This window comes from Apodemus sylvaticus, chromosome 10, assembly GCF_947179515.1.
Source record: "Apodemus sylvaticus chromosome 10, mApoSyl1.1, whole genome shotgun sequence".
NCBI lineage: Eukaryota > Metazoa > Chordata > Mammalia > Rodentia > Muridae > Apodemus > Apodemus sylvaticus.
This window is the reverse complement of record NC_067481.1, coordinates 39,110,434-39,133,282: the sequence shown is the minus strand read 5'-3', so window position 1 is coordinate 39,133,282 and position 22,849 is coordinate 39,110,434. Positions and strand designations below refer to the sequence as shown.

Sequence of the window (22,849 nt, the reverse complement as noted above, 5' to 3'; positions counted from 1 at the left end):
GCTATGCTAAGAAATAAAATAATAAGCCTCAAAATTTCCAATAGCCAAACACAGACAAGATGCTTAAAGTTATACTTAAAAAAAAAAAAAAAGTAAAACTATTGAAACATTAAAAAAAAAAAAAAAAAAAGACCAAATCTATGTGATAAGTGACATCTACTATCAAGCTTGTTGTAATCAATTTCTTGGCCTGGGGATGAAGCTCATAGGTGCAGCACCACCCTAAAACATGTAGAACTCTGGGATCCTAATCCTACAAAAATACACATACATATTAATAAAATATTTTTTCTGATAAATCTTGAAGCTGTCAAGAATTTAAGGAAAAGTCCCTTCACAACAGATAAGAGTTTAATTAGCTCTGCACATCCAGAAAGCAGTCAGGTAAAATGCATCAAATTATACACATCTATGTTTCCTTCCACAGCTAGAAATTAATCATAAAGAAATGAATTTTAAAGCAAAGAGGTAGGTACAAAAAGCATTTTCAGCATTGTTTGTAATAAGTTAGGAAAAAACATACAAAAATCTTTGTTGCCCATTTGTAAGGAACTGCTTAATTTTATCTTAACCAGAAATATTCTTGTGTAACAGCTGCAAAAGGTACATATAAATGGAGCTTGGTTTAAACAAACCAAACCATGAAGAAAAAAAAATCAATCTGAATATGGAATGGGCACATTACAACATTACTAGGACTATTAACTTGCTTAGGTGAGATAATGATTGCATAAGAAATGTCCTCATTTTTTAAAAAGTCATATATTTAAATATTTGCAGGCAATATGGTCTTATGATTGTTATTAGCAAACTATTTCAAAAAGAGAAAAGAAAGAGAGGTCAGGTATGCACACCAAATAGAAGATACTCAAGGCATGAGCTCACATTGTTTTTACAGTTTTACTGATAGAAAGTATTTGAATAGATATACAATAAACAGACTTGTTAAGGACAGCTCTCACTAGGCAGTGGTGGCACACGCCTTTAGTCCCAACACTCAGGAGGCAGAGGTAGGCAGATCACTGAGTTCAAAGGCAGCCTTGTCTAAAGAATGAGTTCCTGGACAGCCAGTGCTACACAGAAAAACCCTGTCTCTAAAATAAAACAAAACAAAACAAAATAAAATAGGAAAAGAATGGTTTATCTCTAGAGAAAATATTGAGAACAGAAAGACTTGTCACATTCTTCAGTGTATATTTCAGTGTTATTTGAGGTAAGAGAAGCATATTCAGTTTTGTTAGGAAAAATATTTTTGTAACAAACAAGTTTTATGACTTAAAATTTTTTTTAGAAATTTTTTAATTTATGTATATGACCATATGCCACATACATGCACAGGTGTACAGAAGCCAGAAGAGGTACTGGATACCCGGAGCTGAAGTGACAGGCATAAATGACAGTTATAAGCTGCCCAGCTTGTGTGTTGGGAATCGAACTCCAGTCTTCTGAAAGAACAGCAAGTTCTTTTAATTGCTGAGCCATTTCTCTAGCTCTTCTGAATTATTTAAATGGGCAATGAAGATCAAATAAAGCAAAGTCTGGCAGGGTGGAGCATGCCCAAAATCTGAGAACTCAAGAAGCTGAGGCAGTCACGAGTTTGAGGTCAGCCTGAGCTGTACAGCAAGTAGCAAGTTAGCAAGACTCTAAAATAAACAATAATAAAATATCTTCAAAAATATAAAAAGATGGGGTTGGGGATATGATTCAATGATCAAGAGCCTTGGATGTTCTTCCAAAAGATCCAAGTTTGATTCCCAACACCTATACAGTGACTCACAATTCTCTGTGACTTCAGTTCTAGGAGATTCGACACCCTCTATGGACACTCGGCACACATGATGCACAGACATACATGCAGGCAAACATCTATACACATAAAATAAAATTGAATTAGAAGAGGAGGAAGAGGAGGAGGAGGAGGAGGAGGAGGAGGAAGCCAGATGTGGTGGTGCATACCTGTAATCCCAGCACTTCACAGAGGCAGAGGCAGGTAATCTCTGTAAGTTTCAAGCCAGCCTGGTCTATATAATGAGTTCACAGCCAGAGCTACACAGAGACCCTGTCCACCCCCCACCCCCAAAAAATCTATGTACCTACGTACCAACCAAAGGAGGGTGTCGTCTTCTAAGGTAAATTTAATTCTCTGTAACAATAAAAAAAAAAAATCTAGCAAAAAGATGGAGCAGTTAAAGTCAAACCAGGAACCTGTGTGATGACATACATACTAATCTTAGTGCTTGGAAGGGCTAATGTGGGAGGGCCCTGAGTTCAAAGTCACCTGGGCCTCAGAATGAAAACCTCTCTCTATAAGAGAAAAAGAAAGAAGAAGGGAGGGAGGGAGGGAGGGAGGGACGGAGGGAGGAAGGGAGGGAGAAGAGAGAAAGGGGAAGGCGGAGGAAGAGGAGGAGGAAAGGAAGGAAGAAAAGAGAATAACTAGGAGGAATAAGAGGTAGTTTTCAGATTGGCTGACAAGAAAAACCCATCCCTAAAACCAGTTTAAATGTCTTCCTATTTGATTCACAAAGGAAATAACACAGACCAATAACTATAAGGTAGAAAATGCTTGCCCTCATTAAATACTGTGAAATGTAAATTAAAAGAAATGTAAATTAAAATATGCACACCATTTTCCACTTATCAAAGCAGCAGAGATGAAACAAAATTATAATACCCAGTGTTGACAAGGATAGGAAACTCACGTTAATATAAATAAAGAAAGAGTGTAAACTAATAAAACTTTTCTGGAGAACAGTTTGGTGTTCGGGATCAAAAGCCTTAAAGTTTCAACTGTCCTGGAAAATGCACAGATTCCACGTCTAGAATTCAATTTCTGTAACAAGGTGATCCTGAATGTGAGATTCGGTAACAAAAATTTCTGTTCATTATTTAGGAAAATGAAAACCTGGAAATAACCCAAATATCCAACAATAAAGAAGTGATTAAACTACCCATATGACGAAAGCCGACACTGTCATTAGAAACAATGCAAATAGAACATGTAATGACACAGAAAAAGTCATGTTACATGAAAAAATGTCAGTGTATAGAACAATTTAGAGTATGTTCCTATTTTCTAACTATATACATAGAAAAGAAACATCTAGGATAAAGAAAAGACCACATACCAAAATACTGAAAATACTTAACTCTATCCCCACCACACAACACACTTTGTGGTGCTCCTGCCTTTAACTCTTGAGTGTGTGAAATGCATGCTTACACCATAATGCCTAGCTTAAAAGAACCTAACTAGAATTAGGGGAGACTATTGCCTCATTTTGCTTAGCTTTTTCCAAAGTTCATATAATAGATATATATTGTCTAAAAATAGGGGGCTGGACAGATGGACTCTGCAGTTTAGAGTACTTGTTGGTCTTGCAGAAGACCTGAGTTTAATCCTCAGAACTTACATGGTGGCTCACAACTATCAGTAATTCCAGTTTCAGGGGATCCAACTCCTTCTTCTGGTCTCCACAGGCACCAGGCACACACATGGTATAAATACATACATACATACCCATAAACACCCACACATACAGGCAAAATACTCATACATATAAAATAAATCTAAAAAAGAAAAAAATACATATTTACCTATTATTTCATCACCTAAGAAATGTCTTACCTGCCTATGGACAGACTATATCAACTGATGTCCCAAGGGTCTTCCTAGCTCTAGTTCTGAGAACTTAATGTTCTCCAAACCTTTTTCTTTCTTTCTTTTTAAAATTAAACCAAGTGAGACTGAGTGGTTTCTACATGTATGGTGATACTTAAGAGGTAGTAACTTTTGAAGTAGTAACTTGTTGCCTTTCTACATTACAAGAGGAGATTGTGGATGACCTCCGACGTTGGGTCAGGACCAGTGCTGGGTGGCTCACAGAGTCCAGTCAGAACCTAGCAGGCGCAGTTTTTTGTACAATATAGTCTTGAAACCACTTGTCTATGATTGTCTTCAATTGGACAATATGATTATTCAACCCCTGGTATTGTTACATGGTGGTATTCCCTCCTACTTTGATGGTGAGTTGAAGAGAAACATGCAAAAGATTAATAAATTCTATCTTGAAAACTATCACAGAAAGCAAACTCCCACCCCATCCAATGCCCACCAGCAGCTTGCCCTCCAGCATCATACTGTCCGAATGCAATCACGCTTGCATACTCATCAAAACCAATTTGAGCACGGAAAAGATCAAAGAGTGCAGGCCAGGGGAAATCTCTGAACCGTTGGATAGTTCACAGGGATGTAGAGATCCTTGTTAGCACTGGATATTCTGTCTGCTGGCACAACAGTCCAAGGCACAGAGACAAGAGGGTGAAGGCTTCACCGATCCAAGCAAACATTCTTTCAAAGTAAGCTCCGGATCACTATCTTTGCTGCCAGTGGGCTGTTAAGTAATCCCTCCCAGCTGTGGAGTATTTGCTCCTGTGTGATGTCCAGGCTTTCAACCATAGTCTCCAGAGTTTCAGTCACTAGTATCTTACGAACCTTGATGTTCTTGATATTCCCTTTGCTCGTTATGATGGCAATAGCAAGGACCAAGAAGTTGGTTATAGAAGAGGCCATCTAGGTTCTTAAGAACACCATCAAGAATAGTACAACCACAGCACAGACACTCCAGGTTGGCTATTTGTGATGTCAAGAGTGAGGTACTCGCCTATAGCCCAGGGAGTTGGCTGAGGCTGTACCCCAGCAGGCGCATCTGCGGGTCCTCGCCCTGCCACAGCGAGGTAATTTGCTAGCTGCACCAAAAATAGCCCAGACAACAGAATCCAGCAACATATACCTCTACCACACCCCGATGCCACTAAGGTCAATACTCCAATACTACTCTTCTCAAACAGCATCACTTGTCTGTCTGTCACAAATGTTCCAGGCCAGGGTTCTAGGCAAGGAGCCATCACGCTCAGTGTAGAAATATCCTCCTGCATGTCATGGTCCTTCACGAGACCTTCCTCAGCAGTGTGGTGATTGCTAACCCTCTCAGGATGGTATTGTGTTGACGATGTAGACTTGGGGCAGAATCAGCTTGGTCCATTGACTTGCTGCTCCTCCTTTCAAGTCTTCAAAATGCCAGGCAGGAGGAAGGGATTACTCGCAGCCATTGCTATCAATCAAGACAAGAACAACACACTCAAGGCCTCCTTTTAACTCAGTAAGACCTTTTATTATTATTGGTCTCTACCCAACATATCTTTTTTTTTTTAATAAGGTCTTTTTTTTTTTTGGTTTATTTGAGACAGGGTTTCTCTGTGTAGCCTTGGCTGTCCTGGAACTCACTCTGTAGACCAGGCTGGCCTTGAACTCAAAAATTCACCTGCCTCTACCTCCCTGAGTGCTGGGATTACAGGCGTGCACCACCACTGCCCGGCTTACCCAAATATATCTTAATAACACATTCATCTCTGTGTTTCTCCTTTCTGTTTTCAAGCTTTGGCACTTATTTCTAAGTATTTTCGCATCTTTTCTTTGAACAGCTCATAAGATTATCCACACAGTGACTGGATAGTGTGATCAAGAATAAGGACTGAGGTGAATGAAGAAAATCAGTTTCTGGTTTTATCTGTAACTAGTCAAGTGATTTGATTCCCTCACCTGTACAGTAGTCCTTAGCACCTACTTCACGGGCAAGGCTTTTGTACATACCCCACCCCCCCCCCCATCAGGAATTGACAGAGCTGGTGTATTGAACCAATGAGATTGTTTTCATGAGTTTTGAATGTAGTGGTATATAGCATTGCACTTGTACAATAAAAAAAAAAAACTAAGATAAAAATAAATTGAATGATCTCCATTCTCAAAACATCCTACTTGATTTCTTCTTGCTCATAGTGTTGTATTTTATAAGTCTTAATGAAAACAAAGAAAAAATTTGAGTTGGAACATTTGTCTCAACCCACTGCCTAACACCTCACAATGACTGATGTGTATACATTGTGATGTGACATTTTCATATAAAAAAGTCTAACACTCTCTACCTATAAAGCTTTTGCTTATATAAAACAGGATAAGGGGTTAGTTAGAAAGGACTCTTCTCAAACTAGAATCAGTTTGCATTTTTCCAGATGCAAATTTAGTCAATTGTTCAAGGCATAGGGAGACAGAAAGTGGTAGATTTGAGAATACCAAGTAATGTGACATAAAAGATATTTTGAGATAGGGTCTTTCTGTATAGTTCTGGCTGTCCTGGAACTAGCTCTTTAGAATTGGCTGGCCTCAAACTCAAGAAATTTGCCGGTCTCTGCCTTCAGACTGCTAAGATTAAAGGTGTGTACCACTATACTCAATGACATGAAAGACATTTAAAAATTGACAAAGGGTCATGCATGGTGACACACACCAATAATCCCAGAACTTAGATGGCAGAGGAGGGGAAAAGTTCTAGGGTAGCCTGAGCTATATAGTCAGAACTTGTCTAAAAAAGGAAGGAAGGAACAAATAAACTAAAGACAAGCAATTCCAACTATAACTTTCAAATATGCCTATAACAGTTTGCAGAATGCTTGTCTGACATGCACAAAAATCTGGGTTTGATCCCTAGCACTGCCTAAGTCCAATATGGTAGAAGCAGCAGCATCAGATTTTCAAAGTATTCCATAGCTACAAAGCAAGTTTGAGGCCAGCCTGGAATGCATTGAGGCTGTTTTAAAATAATAGAAAAAGAAAAGAGGACTAAAGAGATGGCTCAGCGATTAGGAGCACCAACTGCTCTACCAGAGATCCTGAGTTCAATTCCCAGCAACTACAAGGTGGCTCACAACCGTCTGTAATAGCATCTGATACTCTCTTCTGGTGTGTCTGATAGCTATTACTCATATAATAAGTAAATAAATAAAATAACTAAATATTTTTAAAAAGATAAAAGAAAATGTTTTATAAGTACAAACTTGTCTTCAGACAGGTTATAAATATGATAATTATATAAGTGATCAAGAGAAAATTGTGTGGAAAAGTTACCCAGGTAATCTGTAAGTAGCACTGTGGCCTGGTTTGGTCATTCCATCCAACTTCTTTTGGTCAAATTGCCATTAAAACATAATGTAAGGAGCTGGAGAAATGACTCAGGAGCTAAGGGTATTTTACTGGTGGTTCTTTCAGAGTACCCAGGTCAAGTTCTCAGCACTAACATGGTAGTTCACAACTATCTATAACTCCAAGCCAGGGATTCTGATGCCCATTTCTGTCTCTGCTGACAGTACATATATGTGGTATATAGACACACATGCAGGCAAAATACGCATACACATAAAATAAAGAGAATATATATGATATATATTATATATTATATTTATATATGTATATGTAAATAAAATTAAATGGAAGATAACTGTGACTCAAGGGTAGCACAATGTACAAAGCACTGAGCTCCAACCCTAGCACTAAAAACAAGACAAAACAAAATAGCAAAACAATGACTTAATGGCAAATTTTTAAAGTGGGGAGGACTGGCAAGACAGCTGATTAGGTAGAGGTGCTTGTTCATAGCCTAGTTACCCATGTTCAGTGCCTGGATCTTAAGAGTTGAATCCCAAAGTTTTCTGGATTTTTTTTTTTTCCGAAACAGGGTTTCTCTATATAGCCCTGGCTTTCCTGGAATTCACTTTGTAGACCAGGCTGGCCTCGAACACAGAAATCCCCAAAGTTCTCTGAATGTTTGTCTTTTCTTTTACACTCTTCTGTACTATTTCTTACATTCTTTCTATCTTCATACTGAATTCCAGGTTTAACTGAGATACCTTCCTCAAAACTAGAGGAGGCAGGGAAAGAAAAGCAAGAATACAAATTGAACTAAGAATTAAGTCCCATAAATACCAAGAAATTCCAGGCATGGTGGCACACTCTGGAAATCCTAACATGTAAGAGGCTGAGGCAGGAGGATCATGCATTCAAGGCTGGCTATATAAAAAGCTCATCTCAAATAAATACCTGCATTCTTGGGGGAAATTTTGTTTCCTATGGTATTGATAAAGATGGCAGCAGTTAGTATCAGCAAACTGTGTTATAAGTAGGTAAGCAGTAGCCATACAAGACAAAGAGGAATCGGCTGATATGGTGGTCTTATTTCATGCCGCCCATCAATATACCTTTCAAACATCAAGTTGATGACAACCACTGGCTTAGAACAAGACTTCCAGAGAAATGGCAAAAGAACCCACTTCTATTTTTGGGTGGTGTGATTTGGTTCAAGATGTAGCCCTGGCTATCTTAGAACTCACTCTGTAGACCAGGCTGGCCCTGAACTCAGAAATTCAACTGCCTCTGCTTCAAAGGACTGGAATTAAAGGTGTAAGCTACCACCACCTTTAAAAGTGATGAAAAAGCCCACTTCATATAGCATACTGCTGGCTGGGCTTTACATTTATAGGATTATTTGGGTTATAAAAAGCAACTTCACTTGTAAATACAATTACTACTAAAAGAAAGGGGCAATCTGAGAGAAAACAGAATTACCATTCAACTCTCACATTTCCTACTTTCATGTCAAGTAAGAACATAAAACCAAACACATAAATTCTACATACTTTTTCAGGATTTGTTTTTTCTTTTAAACAAAGGATTTCCCTCCTACTCTTCCTTCACAGCCCTCTCCTTTGGATCATTTGTTCCTATTTTGGTACAATGTATCCCTAAGGAGTTTCAATGAGTTGTGAAACAACTGTTATTCACCACAAGTAAAAAGAAAAGAAAGAAGAGAGCAAGAAGGCAAGACTAGCTGCAAGTGCAACACAGTTAAGAACTCGCTCCTCACACTTTTACCACGTAAATAATGCACGGATCCTGCGGGAACATGCCAAACACCAGGATTCTTAATTAATGGAGCTCTTTAATGTGCAAATCAGGAACAAATTGCAAGTTCTGACTTGCATTGATTATGAAAACATTAATTGAATGAGCAAGACCCTATGAAAGACAGAATCCCAAGTCTTCCAAGGACCAAGAGAATATGAAGCTCTGGAAACCAGACAAGTCTGACTGTCGTCTGAAGTGCAAACCTGCACCTGAGTGCTCTCTAGCACACAAGGAATTAAAAACCAAGTTTAATCAGAAAGCAATCACTACAAAAGCTTCTATCCCATATCATATTAAACTGAAAGATAAATGTCTGCTCCTCAAGCTTTAAGGAAAAACAAAAACCAAAAAAAACTACCACCACCAAAACATCTTATATATACATATATATAATGTGTGTGTGTATGTGTATGCGCGCACGCGCGCGCATGTGTAGGTTTAACAAAACAATGCTGTCTCTTTAAAAAGAAATTCATTCTATATAAATTATAGCCATAAACTTTTCCTGCAGTGCAGCCTAATTAATTCTTGTTCTATACACAAAGGGAAATGCTGGGTGACAAATGGGTGTGAAGCCAGAAAGCTGCCAGGTCTGCAAAACATTTTCTACTTCAATTTATAAGCAATTTTGCAGTAAATCATCAACCAGAACCTGGAATCTCAGGAATCTCTGAGTGTCCAAACCACATTATATCACTTATCAAAGAGAGAAGAAAAAATAGTTTAAAGACATCTCATTTTTCAGTTTTAACCCACATCAAAATCCAGAAGCTTTATATAATCTATTATTCTCTTCTGGGTAACGTTTTAGTGCCAAAGATATATATATTTCAAGCAAAAGTGACACTATAGGTTGATGTAGATTATCTCTCTATCCCTAGAAACACTGTATGTGTATCCATTACTCTAAGAAATATTCCTGTTATCTGGGAATATGCGCACAACTATTTACACTCCTTTCCTTCAGTCCAAGCAAAATGTTCACAATCAATGCAAGCTGAAGGGTTCACCAGCAAGCAGGTGGAGAACAGGTGGGAAACACTCTCAAGGAAATGAGGCTACTGGAGAGGAAAATGGAAACTCATACAAGACAAAGAAAAAAGCTGGACTGCCTCTTTGTAGTCAAACCCTTCCCCCATCCTTAGCCCACAGGCTGCTGCTGAGCTGTTCTCTTCTCCATAGTTCCACATTCACCAGAATGTCATGTAAATGGAGTTTTAAAGTGAATAACCTTTTGAGGTTTTCAGTTAGCATAATACCACTGAGAATGATTCTTTTTTATTGCTGAGTAATGTACCACAATTTGTTTACACATTTCTCCAATTTGTTTGAAGGACATTTGGGCTGTTTCCAGATATTCTGATTATGAATAGTGCTGCTGTAAACGTCTGTGTGCAAATCTTTGTGTGAATGTTTTCATTTCCCTAAGATCTAACAGTAGGACTTCGGCATGTGGATCCTATGGTAAATACATGCTTACATTTATTTTTAGAAATAAAACTTTTTTCCAAGCTGTTTTTCCAAAATGGTTGTACTGTTTTGTATTCTTACCAACAACATCCTGGGAAAATCCCAAGTTGGTGTTAGGTTTTGTTGCTGCATACTCTAATGAAATCCAAAGGAATCTCCCAAGCGTATTACATGAACATGACTGGGTGAGATGTCTTTCCATCTACTTATTTGCCATCATACATTTTCTCTGGTAAAGGTTCTGTCTAATCCTTGTCTGTGTCTTTATTCTTATTTGTTTTTTACATTATTGCTTTGTGTATGCATATGCATGTGTGAAAGTCAAAGGAAAACTTTCAGGAGTGGGTCATCTCTTTCTACCACTGGGTCCCAGGGAACTGAGTGTATGCCTTCAGTGTTGGTGACAGACATCTTTACCCTCTGAGGCAAATTGCTGGCACTTGTGCATGTTTTAAATGAGTAATTTCATTGTTGTGTTTTGAGACACATATGTTGACATATTCTAAAGGCATGTTTTGGTCTGGAACATGATTTACAAGTATTTCCTCCTATCTGTATCTTGTTTTTTCAGTCTGTTAACATAGAACACAAGGTTCTGATTCAGACAGCACAATCATTAATTTCTTCTTTTATGGACTGTACCTTTTTTTCTTAATTATTTACTTTTATTTAGACTTTATGTTATGGGTTTTGGTGTTTTACCTGCATATAGGTCTGTGTACCACATGCATGCAACTCCAACAAAGGCCAGAAGGGGCACCAGATACCCTGAGATGGGAGTTACAGAGGGGAAAACCTACGTGTAGATTCTGGGAACTGAACCTAAATCCTCTGGAAGGGCATTCAGTGCTCTTAAACACGGAGCCATCTCTCTAGTCCCATAGACTGATTTTGTGTTATGGTGTCTAAGAAATCACTGCCTAACCCAAGGCCATAAAAATTGTGGTCTTGAAAACACTTTATAGTTTTATGTTTTACATGTAAGTTACTATAAACCAGTTTGGATTGATTTTAATATAAGGCATGAGATATATGTTCATTTGTTGTTTGTTCAAGACTATTCTCTTGCCTTTTATAAACTTTTTAACTGTTATTTTTATGTATATGAGTGTTTTGCCTATGTGCATATATATGCACATAACTGCCTGATGCCCTCAGAGACCAGAAGAGAGCATAAGATCCCCTGGAACTGGAGTACAGATGGTTGTTAGTTACCATACAGGTGCTGGGATTCAAACCTAGGTCTTCTGGAAAAGCAACCAATGCTTCTAACCACCTAGCCCCCTCTCCAGCTTCTTTTGCCATTGTAAAGACTTGCCTCTTTTAAAAGGTCACTTCTGAACTCTTACATTCTACTTAAATTTTTTAAAGTAACCCACCAAGGAAGAACAAAGAGTATATAGGGATTCAATTTTATAACCTAAAAAGTTGATGAACTGCACAATTATTAGAATTTCTAAAACGTCAGAGTGGTCAAACCAAGTATTTCTGGAAGATGGACCCTCTGCTAGGTTCTAGAAGAATGTGACTGCTTTGATAAACAGTTAGGTTGTTTAAAAACCCGTTTAAGATATGATTTAGCCATTCCATTTTCAGTTATAAAGAAAAATAAAAATCTGAGCCTACACAATAATACATATATGTTTATGGCAGATCTGTAACAGTCCCAAACTACAAGCAATTAAGTGAATGTTGTTTAACAGTAAAAAACACTGAAAACTTATCTGATGAAAAATATGGCTTGTGATGGTGAGACATCAGTGGGAGCTTGCCACACAAGCCTGGAAAATTGAGCTCAATCACATATAAAAAGGAAGGACAGAACTGACTCCCTAGAATTGACCTCTATAGGTGTTCTGGCATATGTAGCCCTACCTCATTCCTATACACACATCATGCATAAATGTACACAATAATAAGCAAATAAGTAAATATTTTAAAAGAAATATTGAGATTGATTGAGACTGATATAGATCAATCTCAAAAAAATTATGCCAGGCTAAAGCCTGACAAAAGAATATAAACTCCACTGGGAGGTGGTGGCACATGCCTTTAATCCCAGCACTTGGGAGGCAGAGGCAGGCGGACCTCTGAGTCTGAGACCAGTCTGGTCTACGAAGCAAGTCCCAAGACAACTAGGAATACACAGAAAACCCCATCTCAAAAAACAAAACAAAATGAGTAGGCTGGGGTTTTTAGCATTCAAAATCATCCCTTCTTTTCCCTTCCCCTACTGTCCACAGGGTTTTACATGGCCAGGCTATCCTCAAATTCTGTTTATAGCTGACAGTAACTTTGAACTCTTGGCTCTCTTGCTTCTCCTTCCCAAGCGCTGGGATGATAGGTATGTGCTACCAAGATTTGCTCAAGATTTTATGCCCTTTTCTTTGTGATGATAAGGTCACCTTATGCATGTGATAAGGTCACATGCCCAAACAAAAACAAGCAATATAAACTTTCAGGGGCTCAGGATTTAGCTATTTAAGAAAGGTCAAATCACATGCATAATCTTGAGCAAATCTTGGTAGCACATACTTATCCCAGCACTTGGGAAGGAGAAGCAAGAGAACCAAGAGTTCAAGGTTACTGTCAGCTATAAACAGAGTTTGATGACAGCCTGGCCATGTAAAACCCTGAGGACAGTAGGGGAAGGGAAAAGAAGGGATGATTTTGAATGCTAAAAACCCCAGCCTACTCATTACAAATTTAAAATCTGTTATTGTGGACCAAGGCATGATGGCACAGGCCTTCAATCCCAGCACTCGGAGGCAGTGGCAGGTGGATCTCTGAATTATATAGGCCAGCCTGGTCTACAGAACAAGGTCCAATACAGTCAAAATCTGTCTCCGAAGAAAAGAAAGAAAATGTCTACGTAAAGTGATATTCAAATGCCAACACCATTCTTGCAATACCTCTTTTACTAGGAATAAAGCTTGATCTTAGGGTAAGAAAGACAAGAAACTGAGGCAAAACCTGAGTCAACCTAACCTAACCAGCTATGGAGAAGACAGGTGCTGTAAAATATCTGGAACGTTCCACTCTTATAAAACAAAGCCTCAAAAGTGTTTGATGAGGCCATCTACACAGTTACCTGCCCATCGCCCATAAGATGGGATCTGGTATGCAGGGCAAGTTTCAGAACAGCCAGGGATATATAGAGAAATCCTGTCTCAAAAATACCAAAAGGAAAAAAGAAGAAAAAAAGAAAAGGAAAAAAGGGAAAAAAAGAAAAGGAGGGAGGGAAAGAGAGAGAGGGGGAAGGAAGGAAGGAAGGAAGGAAGGAAGGAAGGAAGGAAGGAAGAAGGCAGGCAGGCAAACAAGCAAGTGAGGAGGTGATGGTACATTGCCTTTTATCGGAGGCAGAGGTAGGCAGATCTTTGAGTTTCAGTCTGTTCTACCTAGTGAGTTACTTTCCATGATTAATTCAAATTTGAAAACTTCATTTTTTAATTAAAAATTGTTAACATTTATTATTGAGGTGGTACATGTATGCTACAGCATATAGATAAAAGTCAGAGGGCAACTTGAGGGAATCAGTTCTCTCCACCCTATCAGGTCCGGGGACTGACCTCAGGCTGCAAAGCAAGTTGGCAAACAAGCACCTGCTGAGCCATCTGCCCAGCCCCAAGAAAATGTCGGTCTCTAAGTGCCGAGGTCAAATTAGTATTAAGTGTGCTAGTCTGAGGCTGGTGCAATGGTTCACCCATAAGAACACTTGTTTCTCTTTCAGAGGACCAGGGTTCAGTTTCTAGCACTCATATAGCATGGCTCACAACCATTGTAACTCTAGTTCTAAGAGATCCAACATCCTCTTCTGACCTCTATGGGTACACAAGGGTGCACCTGCATACTCATAGACATAAAATAAATCTATCTAATAAAAATTAAATTTAAAAAAGATTTAAATTAAAAAAAAACAAACCTGCTACTCTATTCAGCAGGATGTGGTATTCACGCCTTTAACACCCAGGAGGCAGAGGCAGGGCTCTTTTTTTAGTTCAAGGCCAGACTGGTCTATACAGCAAGTTGCAGGACAGCCAGGGCTACAAAGTAAGACCCTGTCTCAAATACAAAATAAAACAATAATAAATCTAATCAAGTCAAAATTATTGCGGATCTTGAGAAAAGGGCCACGGAACAATGAGGTGAATATAAATCAGAAACAGGAAAATGAAGGGAGCAAGGAAAACACACATTACTAACAGAATTTGTTTTTAAACTCTTAAGTAAGAAAATTAGAACTTTCTCTACATTTATGTACATTATACTGTATTCCTGGGTGTTTTGCTTATGGGAAATATCAAAATGTCAACCATTGTTTCTATTAAAGGTCTTTAATGATATTGCATTTTAGACCTGTAATGAAACATGGTGCTCACTGCAGTTTGTAATGCATCTCATTAAACACATTAATAACATGCATTTAACTAAAAGGTCAACTTCCTATGGTTAAAGTTTAGCTTTCCTATTATCACTTCATTTAAAGCTGTACAGCAAACTCTGGGAAGACAGCAGAGTGCCTGTTACAGAAAAGCATTCAATTCTCCCATCTGTCCACATCAGCCATTCTAACTGCCCAGCCAAGGTATTGCTCAGTGGCAGAGAACTTGCTAGCATGTACAATGCCCTGGGTTCGTTTCCTAGCACTATTAACTAACTTGCTAATATTTTTATGTGGAGCAATGACTACAAGATTTTTTTTTTCTGAGACAGGGTCTCACTAATTAGGCCTGACTATCCTGGAACTTGCTCTTGTAGACCAGGCTGACCTGGAACTCAGAAATCCATTAGGATTAAAAGGAAGAGCCACATCTAGCTAGTAATAACATTTTTAGGGTTGGAGAAGCAGTTCAGTAAAGAGCACATGTTGCTCTTGCAGAGGACCTAGGTTTGACTCCCAGCACCCACACAGTGGTTCACAACCATACATAAATCCAGTTCCAGGAAATCTAATGTCCTTCTCTTGCCTCCAATGGCACCAAGCATGTATAAGATGCATGTAAACACATGCAGGCAAACACAGATAAAAAGAATAAATCTTTAAAAAAATAATACCTTATTTTTTAGCAATACATGCTGAAACGCTGAAAACATGAGAAAGCATACATTATTTACTTAACAATGGTCCAGAAAGGAGAAGTTACCAATATAAAGAAAGATGCAGTAAGAGTAGCACGAGTTGGCTGGGCAGTGGTGGCGCACACCTTTAATCCCAGCACTTGGGAGGCAGAGGCAGGCGGATTTCTGAGTTTGAGGCCATCCTGGTCTACAGAGTGAGTTCCAGATCAGCCAGGGCTACACAGAGAAACCCTGTCTTGGGGGGGGTGGGGGAGGAAGAGTAGCATGAGTTAACTGTTTAAGCTAGTGATATTAAATGGGGGCTTACTGTGCTCTCCTTCCTACTTTAATATAGTCTGTGTACATAACATAGTACATATAATTTATTTGGCATTTTCTTAAATAACTTGCCTTCTTCCTTACACAACACTGTCATCAACATAAAAGGCCTAATTCCTGATGTTTTAAGACTGGTTAAATGCAAGTCAAAGGGGGAAAGCTAATATCTTTGGGGAAGTAGCTTGTGTAAAGAATATCCCTTAATTTTGTTACAGTTATTCTACAGCTTAATCTTACACAGCTACTAGGAAGTCACTTGACAGCTCAAGAGATGCAATTGCCAACACACAACAGCAAGAGGCCTGGAAACTAAGTGCAAGTACTAGGAAAAGCAAGGAAATATATGTTACAATTCTGAAAAGTAGATTTTGAAGTGCTGAAGACACAAAGACTTGGTTCTAGGGGTCTACAGTGCTAAAAGTATAGCTATTAAGTATATTTTAAAAGCTATCAGGAAGACCGAGAGTAAACTATAGTACAAGGAAAATACACTGAGTACACACAACCTAAGAACAGAATCCTGTATTTACTGCAGTTTACACTGCAGTGGCAGAGAGAACTTAAAGAACTGGAGAAATATATCAAAGGTAAATAAAACAGTGCTTACCACTCCTATAGAACTGGAATTCAGTTCCCAGTACCCAAGTCAGATGTTTCACAACTGCCTGTAACTCCAGCCAGAGGATATGATGCCCTCTTCTGGTCTCCAGAGATACCTGTACTCATGTGCATAAATGCATACACATACTCATAATTTTAAAAATTAAAAACCAGGGATGGAGAGATAGCTCAGAGGTTAAGAGGTCCTGAGTTCAATTCCCAGCCACCACATGATGGCTCACAACCATATGGAGACCTGTTGCCCTCTTCTGGCCTGCAGGCATACATGCAGGCAGAATGCTGCATACATAGTAAATAAATCTCTTTGAAAACTTAAAAATCATATATACATTTAAAGAACTTGTGAAGAGATCAGACAGGTAGGAGAATGTGAACAGTGTATTTGGGGGTCACCAAAGCCCCAAAAACATACTTCAAGGTTGGACCAGTGAGATGGCTCAGCAGGTAAAAGTACTTGCATTGCAAGTCTAATAAGCTGAAATCTATTCTCAGAACCTACATAAAAGTAGAAGGAGACAAGAAACCCCACAAAGTTCTCTGACTTCCATATATGGGATGTCTAATGTAATTGTGCTTGTTTGCTCCAGCTTGCATGTTTTTTTTTCTCTCTTACATGTATGTGCATGTGTGTGCACACGTGCACAAAATCACAAATATTAAAAAGGAAAATACTTTGCTAAATGCTTCTGCAGGACAATAAGGAAATCACTATCAACTTACCTTTCTATAGCAGCATAAGAGGAAAGTGGGTTTTTTTTTTGTTTTTTGGGAGGGGGGTTTTCAAGACAGGGTTTCTCTGTATAGCCCTGGCTATCTCTGTAGACCAAGCTGGCGTCAAACTCAGAAATCTGCTTTCCTCTGCCTCCCAAGTGATGGTATTAAAGCGTGCGCCACCACTGCCCAGCATAAGAAGAAAATTTTACAAGTATTACAGTAGACTATAACACTAGACAATACTTAGATTAAACTACATGGGGATTCTAAATACTAGTAAAAAGATTGTAAAAATACATTGTCAAATGCCTTTCAACAGGAAAAGTAACCCTAGTATATAATTCTTACAGTGGGGTGTATGGTAGTCCCTGTGCAACTATAATGCTTTTACACTGATTATGTCCTTTAATCCTCACAAACATATTAGTCCTACCTTACTGTGAAGTGACCTGCCCAAGACCATAGAGCTAATCAACTGCTGAGATAGTGTCTAACCAGGCAGGGTATTAGGGTACTTGCACTCTAGACATGGTAGCACACGTCTGTACCCCCAGCACACGAGATAGAGGTAGGAAGATCAGAAGACCAAGGCTATCCTTAACTACACAGCAAATTAGAGGACAGCATGAATTCATGAGACACTGTCTCAAAAATAAATAAATAAAAAGGTAAATAATCAAGCATTATTTAATGCTGGTGGAAGAAGAGAATTAGGAGTGCAAGGTTATCTTCCACCACACAGCTAGTCCAGAGCAAAGTTAAGGAACAGGAGTGCAAGGTTATCTTCCACCACACAGCTAGTCCAGAGCAAAGTTAAGGAACAGGAGACCTGTCTAAAACTGAACAAACAAACCTGGGCGACCTAACTGTAACTGTTCTGACTAAGCACGCCTTTAATCCCAACTCTTCAGACAAGGACAGGTACATCTAAGTTTGAAGTTTGATTTACACAGCATGTGAGTCAGACAGAAGACTTTGTCTCACAAAAGAACAAAACAAAACCAAACAAAAACCTACTAAATCAAAAGCAAAGTAAATTAGACTCAACTGGTATAAATTCAGCTTGTTTCATAGTAGTTATAATAGAACTATATAAACTAGTTACTCAGAACAATATACCCAAGAAATTGTTTTGAAAATCATCCACGACAGTGGTGTACATTATATATTAAGCCACACTGTCATAAGAAGATGGAAGCAAACAAAAAACAGCTACCTTCGGTTGCACAGAAATTCTGGTTATTAGATCCCCCCCCCCATCCTCCTGGAATGTAATACCAAACAACACTCCATCCTTTCCCCTCTTCTACCACAACCTACACATGTCAGACTATCAGACCTTAGGGTGACTAATGTTCACCAGGACAAGTAACTGGTTAAGTGCAAAGATAGAAAGTCCAGAAGTGGCCAGGCAGTGGTAGTGCACGCCTGTAATCCCAGCACTTGGGAGTCAGAGGCAGGTGGATTTCTGAGTTCGAGGCCAGCCTGGTCTACAGAGTGAGTTCCAGGACAGCCAGAGCTATACAGAGAAACCCTGTCTCAAAAAAAAAAAACAACCAAATCCAAACAAACCAAAAAAAAAAAAAAAAAAGTCCAGAAGTGTTACAAAGCAGAATTAAAGTAACATGCAAGTGACTAAAGAACTTAAGTATGTGATGCTAACCCAGAAAAAAAAAATCTGTATTTTAATGAATGTTTATAAAAATTCAGGTAAGACTGAGTAACAAAATGGAAAAGATCATACTATAAAATGTTTAAAAAATTTTCTCTAGAGCAGTTTAGGTTTCATCCAAAGGCATCTCAGAAAAGAGGATACTGGGGCACTAAATATAGCAAAGCAGTACTCCAGAAACCTAAGAAAATAGATCATGTATTTAGGGAGGAAAAAGAGGAGCCAGGAGAGGAGATCAGGTAGTTCCTTTTCTTTTTTTACAGAACTCAATACACACTCTGATCCTGAAAAACCTGTCTAGATTTCACAGAAAACAAACTTCAAGTATAAGCATGACAGACCAAAAAACTAAAAACTGTCCACAGAAAGTCATTCTAACCACATATTCTCCTACAAAAGAAATGCTAAGCCAGGTGTGGTGGCCCATGCCTTTTAATCCTGGCACGGTAAATCTCTGTGAGACCAGCCGGTCTACATAGTAAGACCATGTCTTTAAAAAATAAAAAAGAAAGAAAAAAGGGCTGGAGAGATGGTTCAGCGGTTAAGAACACTGGCTGCTCTTCCATAGGTCCTGAGTTCAAATCCCAGCAACCACATGGAAGCTCACAACCATCTGTAATGGGACCTGGTACCCTCTTTTGGTATGTCTGGTGTGTCTCTCTGAAGAGAGAGACACTGTACTTGCATATATGAAAGAAAGAAAGAAAGAAAGAAAGAAAGAAAGAAAGAAAGAAAGAAAGAAAGAAAGAAAGAAAGAAAGAAAGAAAGAAAGAAAGAAAGAAAGAAAGAAAAGAAAGAAGGAAGGAAGAAATTTTTGTCCTCAAAGTTGCACATATGCATCCTGAATTGTTTTCAAGTGACTCTTCTTAAAGACAATACCAAGCCAGATGTCCTCAATGCTGTTCTAAATCTAACTCCCTACTATAAAGGGTTACATTTTGGGGTTCATAAATTTTTTTTTAATTTGTTTTTTGTTTGGGTTGCTCAGCAAGCTCTTAAATCCTAGGCTAAAAGGATACTCCTGCCTTAGCCTCCAAAATAACAAGGACTGCAGGCAATTATCCAGCATTTAAGTTTGAAAAAACAAACATCAACATCTCAGCATACAAGTTAGAGGACCCTGGTGCCACTGGACACCCAGGAGACAGCATGGTGTGAGGGCACTCCTGGTTTAAGGGAAGAAAAGCTGGAGCTTTATATCTTTTGTTAATAATCATGAGTGAGCCACTGTCTCTGGTTTTCTCATCTGTAAAGTAAAGGAATTAAGCAACACATAACCTGTGTGATTTTTTCTCTCTCTCGAATTGTATAGCTTAGTAATTCTCTTCCAAAATAGTTCTTCCCCTACAGTCAGTCTCTCTCCCCTTTGTTACCCAAAGGAAAGAGCAATACACCATTTAAAGCCCCCCCCCCCCCAACAGAGGAATGCATCCTTTAAACACACGGTCAAACCACCATAAGGACTGAGTTTAATTTCTCAATCTCTTGCTCCCTCTGGTTCCATATCAGTAGGCTTTTCCAATAGTTTTCCCTAACAATTTAAGAAGTAACTTATCCAGAGCGGTGGCGTACACCTTTAATCCTAGCACTCCAGTCAAGGAGGCAGGAAAATATCTGAGTTCAAGGCCAGCCTGGTCTACAGACTGAATTCCGACTGCCAAAACTACATAGGGAAAAAAAAAAAGAATAAAAACTTTAAGAATTAGCCGGGCGGTGGTGGTGCACGCCTGTAATCCCAGCACTCTAGGAGGCAGAGGCAGGCAGATTTCTGAGTTCGAGGCCAGTTTGGTCTACAGAGTGAGTTCCAGGACAGCCAGGGCTATACAGAGAAACCCTGTCTTGAAAAAAAAAAACAAATCCAAAAAACAAACAAACAAACAAACAAACAAACAAAAACCTTTAAGAATTAAATCAAAAAGTCAAGGGAAGGATGGCGATTGATATCATAAAACAGACTCAAGAATCTGATCCAATTCAAAATTGTCCTCACTGATAATTATATTGCTATTTTAAGAATAGTTGATTATTCAGTGTTTTGGATAAGATCAAATGTAATCAAAGAAATGAAACCAATATTCTATATTGTAGTATCACTAAAATCAAAACTTTTTTTTTTTTTTACATCCAATCCAGTATACCCCAAAATGATATGAGTATTCTTACTGTTTTTCAGAGCACTGGCAAATTCTGGGCCACCTTTGTCCTTGAAGACAGGGAAAACATCTGGTTGAGGCAACTGATTGGTAGTCAAGAGAGCTTTTTGTAATTTGATCCTTCCTTCTAGGAGCTGGTCCCACAATGCTGAGGAAAAGAAAAATGTAAAAGAGAACCCAATGTCAGGATCAGGTAGTCTTTCTGGGCTGGGCACTGGAGAAGGACAAGAACACCAATTTCTAAGCAGCATACTTTGTGACTTTCATGCCATACAAACATTCTTCATTCTACAAAGTAAATTCTCTTAGATGGAAATACTTGCTATGAAAGAGGAAACTCAGCCGGGCGGTGGTGGCGCACGCCTGTAATCCCATAAGGACTAGCGCAGAACCTGCTGAGCAGTTACACAGGTACCAGGATGCAGGCCTCTGGTTAAGCGAGGCCAGTCTAGACTAACTGGAAGGACCCTGGAGAATCGGAAAAACCACAACTAAAGAGCAGACTAACGCAGAAATGCTGAAAAGCGAGCAGGCAGCGAAAAGCGCACCTATCTGATTCTTCACGGCTCTGCCTTTTTCCACTTCCTCAGAAACTTTGACACTGGAGAAGGCCGTCACCACACCGTCATCTTCACTGTTCCTGTCTTCTTCTCTGTCTTCCTCATCCTCACCTTCTAAGTCTTCCTCAGCATCTTCTGAGATCTCCTCCAGGCCCAGGCCCAGGCCCTCTGAGTCCCCATCCTCAGATCCTTCTTCATCAGATATTTCGTTATCTAAATCATGAGGGAGAAAAAGGGGGGTAGGGAGTTACCTAGAGAAAACTACCAGGCCACATCTTTCATTTCAATTAATTCATTTCATTTCTGTGGGAGCTAATATGAAAGAACAAGCAGTTAGTGTGCTCTGTTCTACTGAACAAAGTTACTATGTTTGTATCATCTCTAGAAATGCTAAGGGAAAACAAAGACAAACAAAACATGAGTCCTGGTAGCCTGAAACACAACTGTATACAAAGCCTGTAGACAAAGCCTGATAAGTTCCTAAACTCTGTCAAGGGCTGAATCATACATATCATAACCTGAATGACAGACAGGTCCTTGGAGTAGCAATGGATTCTCAACATAACTCCACTGACCTCCCTAAAATAAATGGCATCCTCTCAATATCCATATCTAGAGACCTCTTCCACCTTGAGAAATGTACTACTGCTTAAAACTATAAGGTAATTCTTTCTCAGGAAAGATGGAAGCATTATGTTATCATTTACAATGACAAAAGGCCAGTTTCATGAGAAACTAATACACAGGAAATCAATACAAGACCTGAAAAACAAAAAGAATCTAAATATAAAAAGCAACACGTGCATGTAAACTTTACCACATAGTCCTGTCAATACCCATTACCCATTGCTCATTTTCCCCCTCTAAATGTTAACCTTAACTTGTTGTTTGTTCTTTTAAGACAGGGTCTTTGGTGTAGTACGTGCTGGTACGGAACTTACTATGTAGCTCAGGCTGTCCTTGAACTCCTGATTCCCCTGCTTCAGTCTCTCCTAGTTCTAAGATAAAAGAACTATCCTCATCCTCACCTTCTAAGTCTTCCTCAACATCTTCTGAGATCTCCTCCAGGCCCAGGCCCTCCGAGTCCCCATCTTCAGATCCTCCTTCATCAGATATTTCGTTATCTAAATCATGAGGGAAAAGGGGAAAGGAGTTACCTAGAGAAAATTACCAGGCCACATCTCAATTAATCTGTGGGAGCCTATATTAGAGAACAAGCATGTCATCGTGCTCTATTGAACAAACTTACTACTATCTCTAAAATGCTAACAGGAAACAAAGTCAAACAAGACGAGATAAAAAGCCTAACTGGGCTTTAGGATTCTTTTTAAAGTAAAATGCTGACCTCTAAGGCCCTTCCTTGTACCAATTCAATGGTCACTCCTAAAGTGAGTAGAGACACACAGACTTCCGGAAAGAATCCAGAAACAAAACAGCTTAACCATACAAAACTAGGCCAAGAGAAGAG

At 39.0% G+C, this 22,849-nt stretch overlaps 1 protein-coding gene across 2 annotated transcripts in view; it reads right to left on the bottom strand.

The window, feature by feature from the left end:
- Aatf (apoptosis antagonizing transcription factor) overlaps positions 1–22,849 on the bottom strand; it is a 91,290-nt gene that overhangs the window by 67,018 nt on the left and 1,423 nt on the right. Inside the window, exons 3-5 of one of the 2 annotated variants that reach the window (XM_052194971.1) lie at positions 22,410–22,505; positions 21,370–21,594; positions 20,832–20,969 (exon numbers count right to left, since the gene is read on the bottom strand). In XM_052194971.1, the coding sequence (XP_052050931.1) occupies positions 20,832–20,969; positions 21,370–21,594; positions 22,410–22,505 (459 nt within the window). The remainder of the gene's footprint in view (positions 1–20,831; positions 20,970–21,369; positions 21,595–22,409; positions 22,506–22,849) is intronic. The other variant, XM_052194972.1, reaches the window with a different exon arrangement.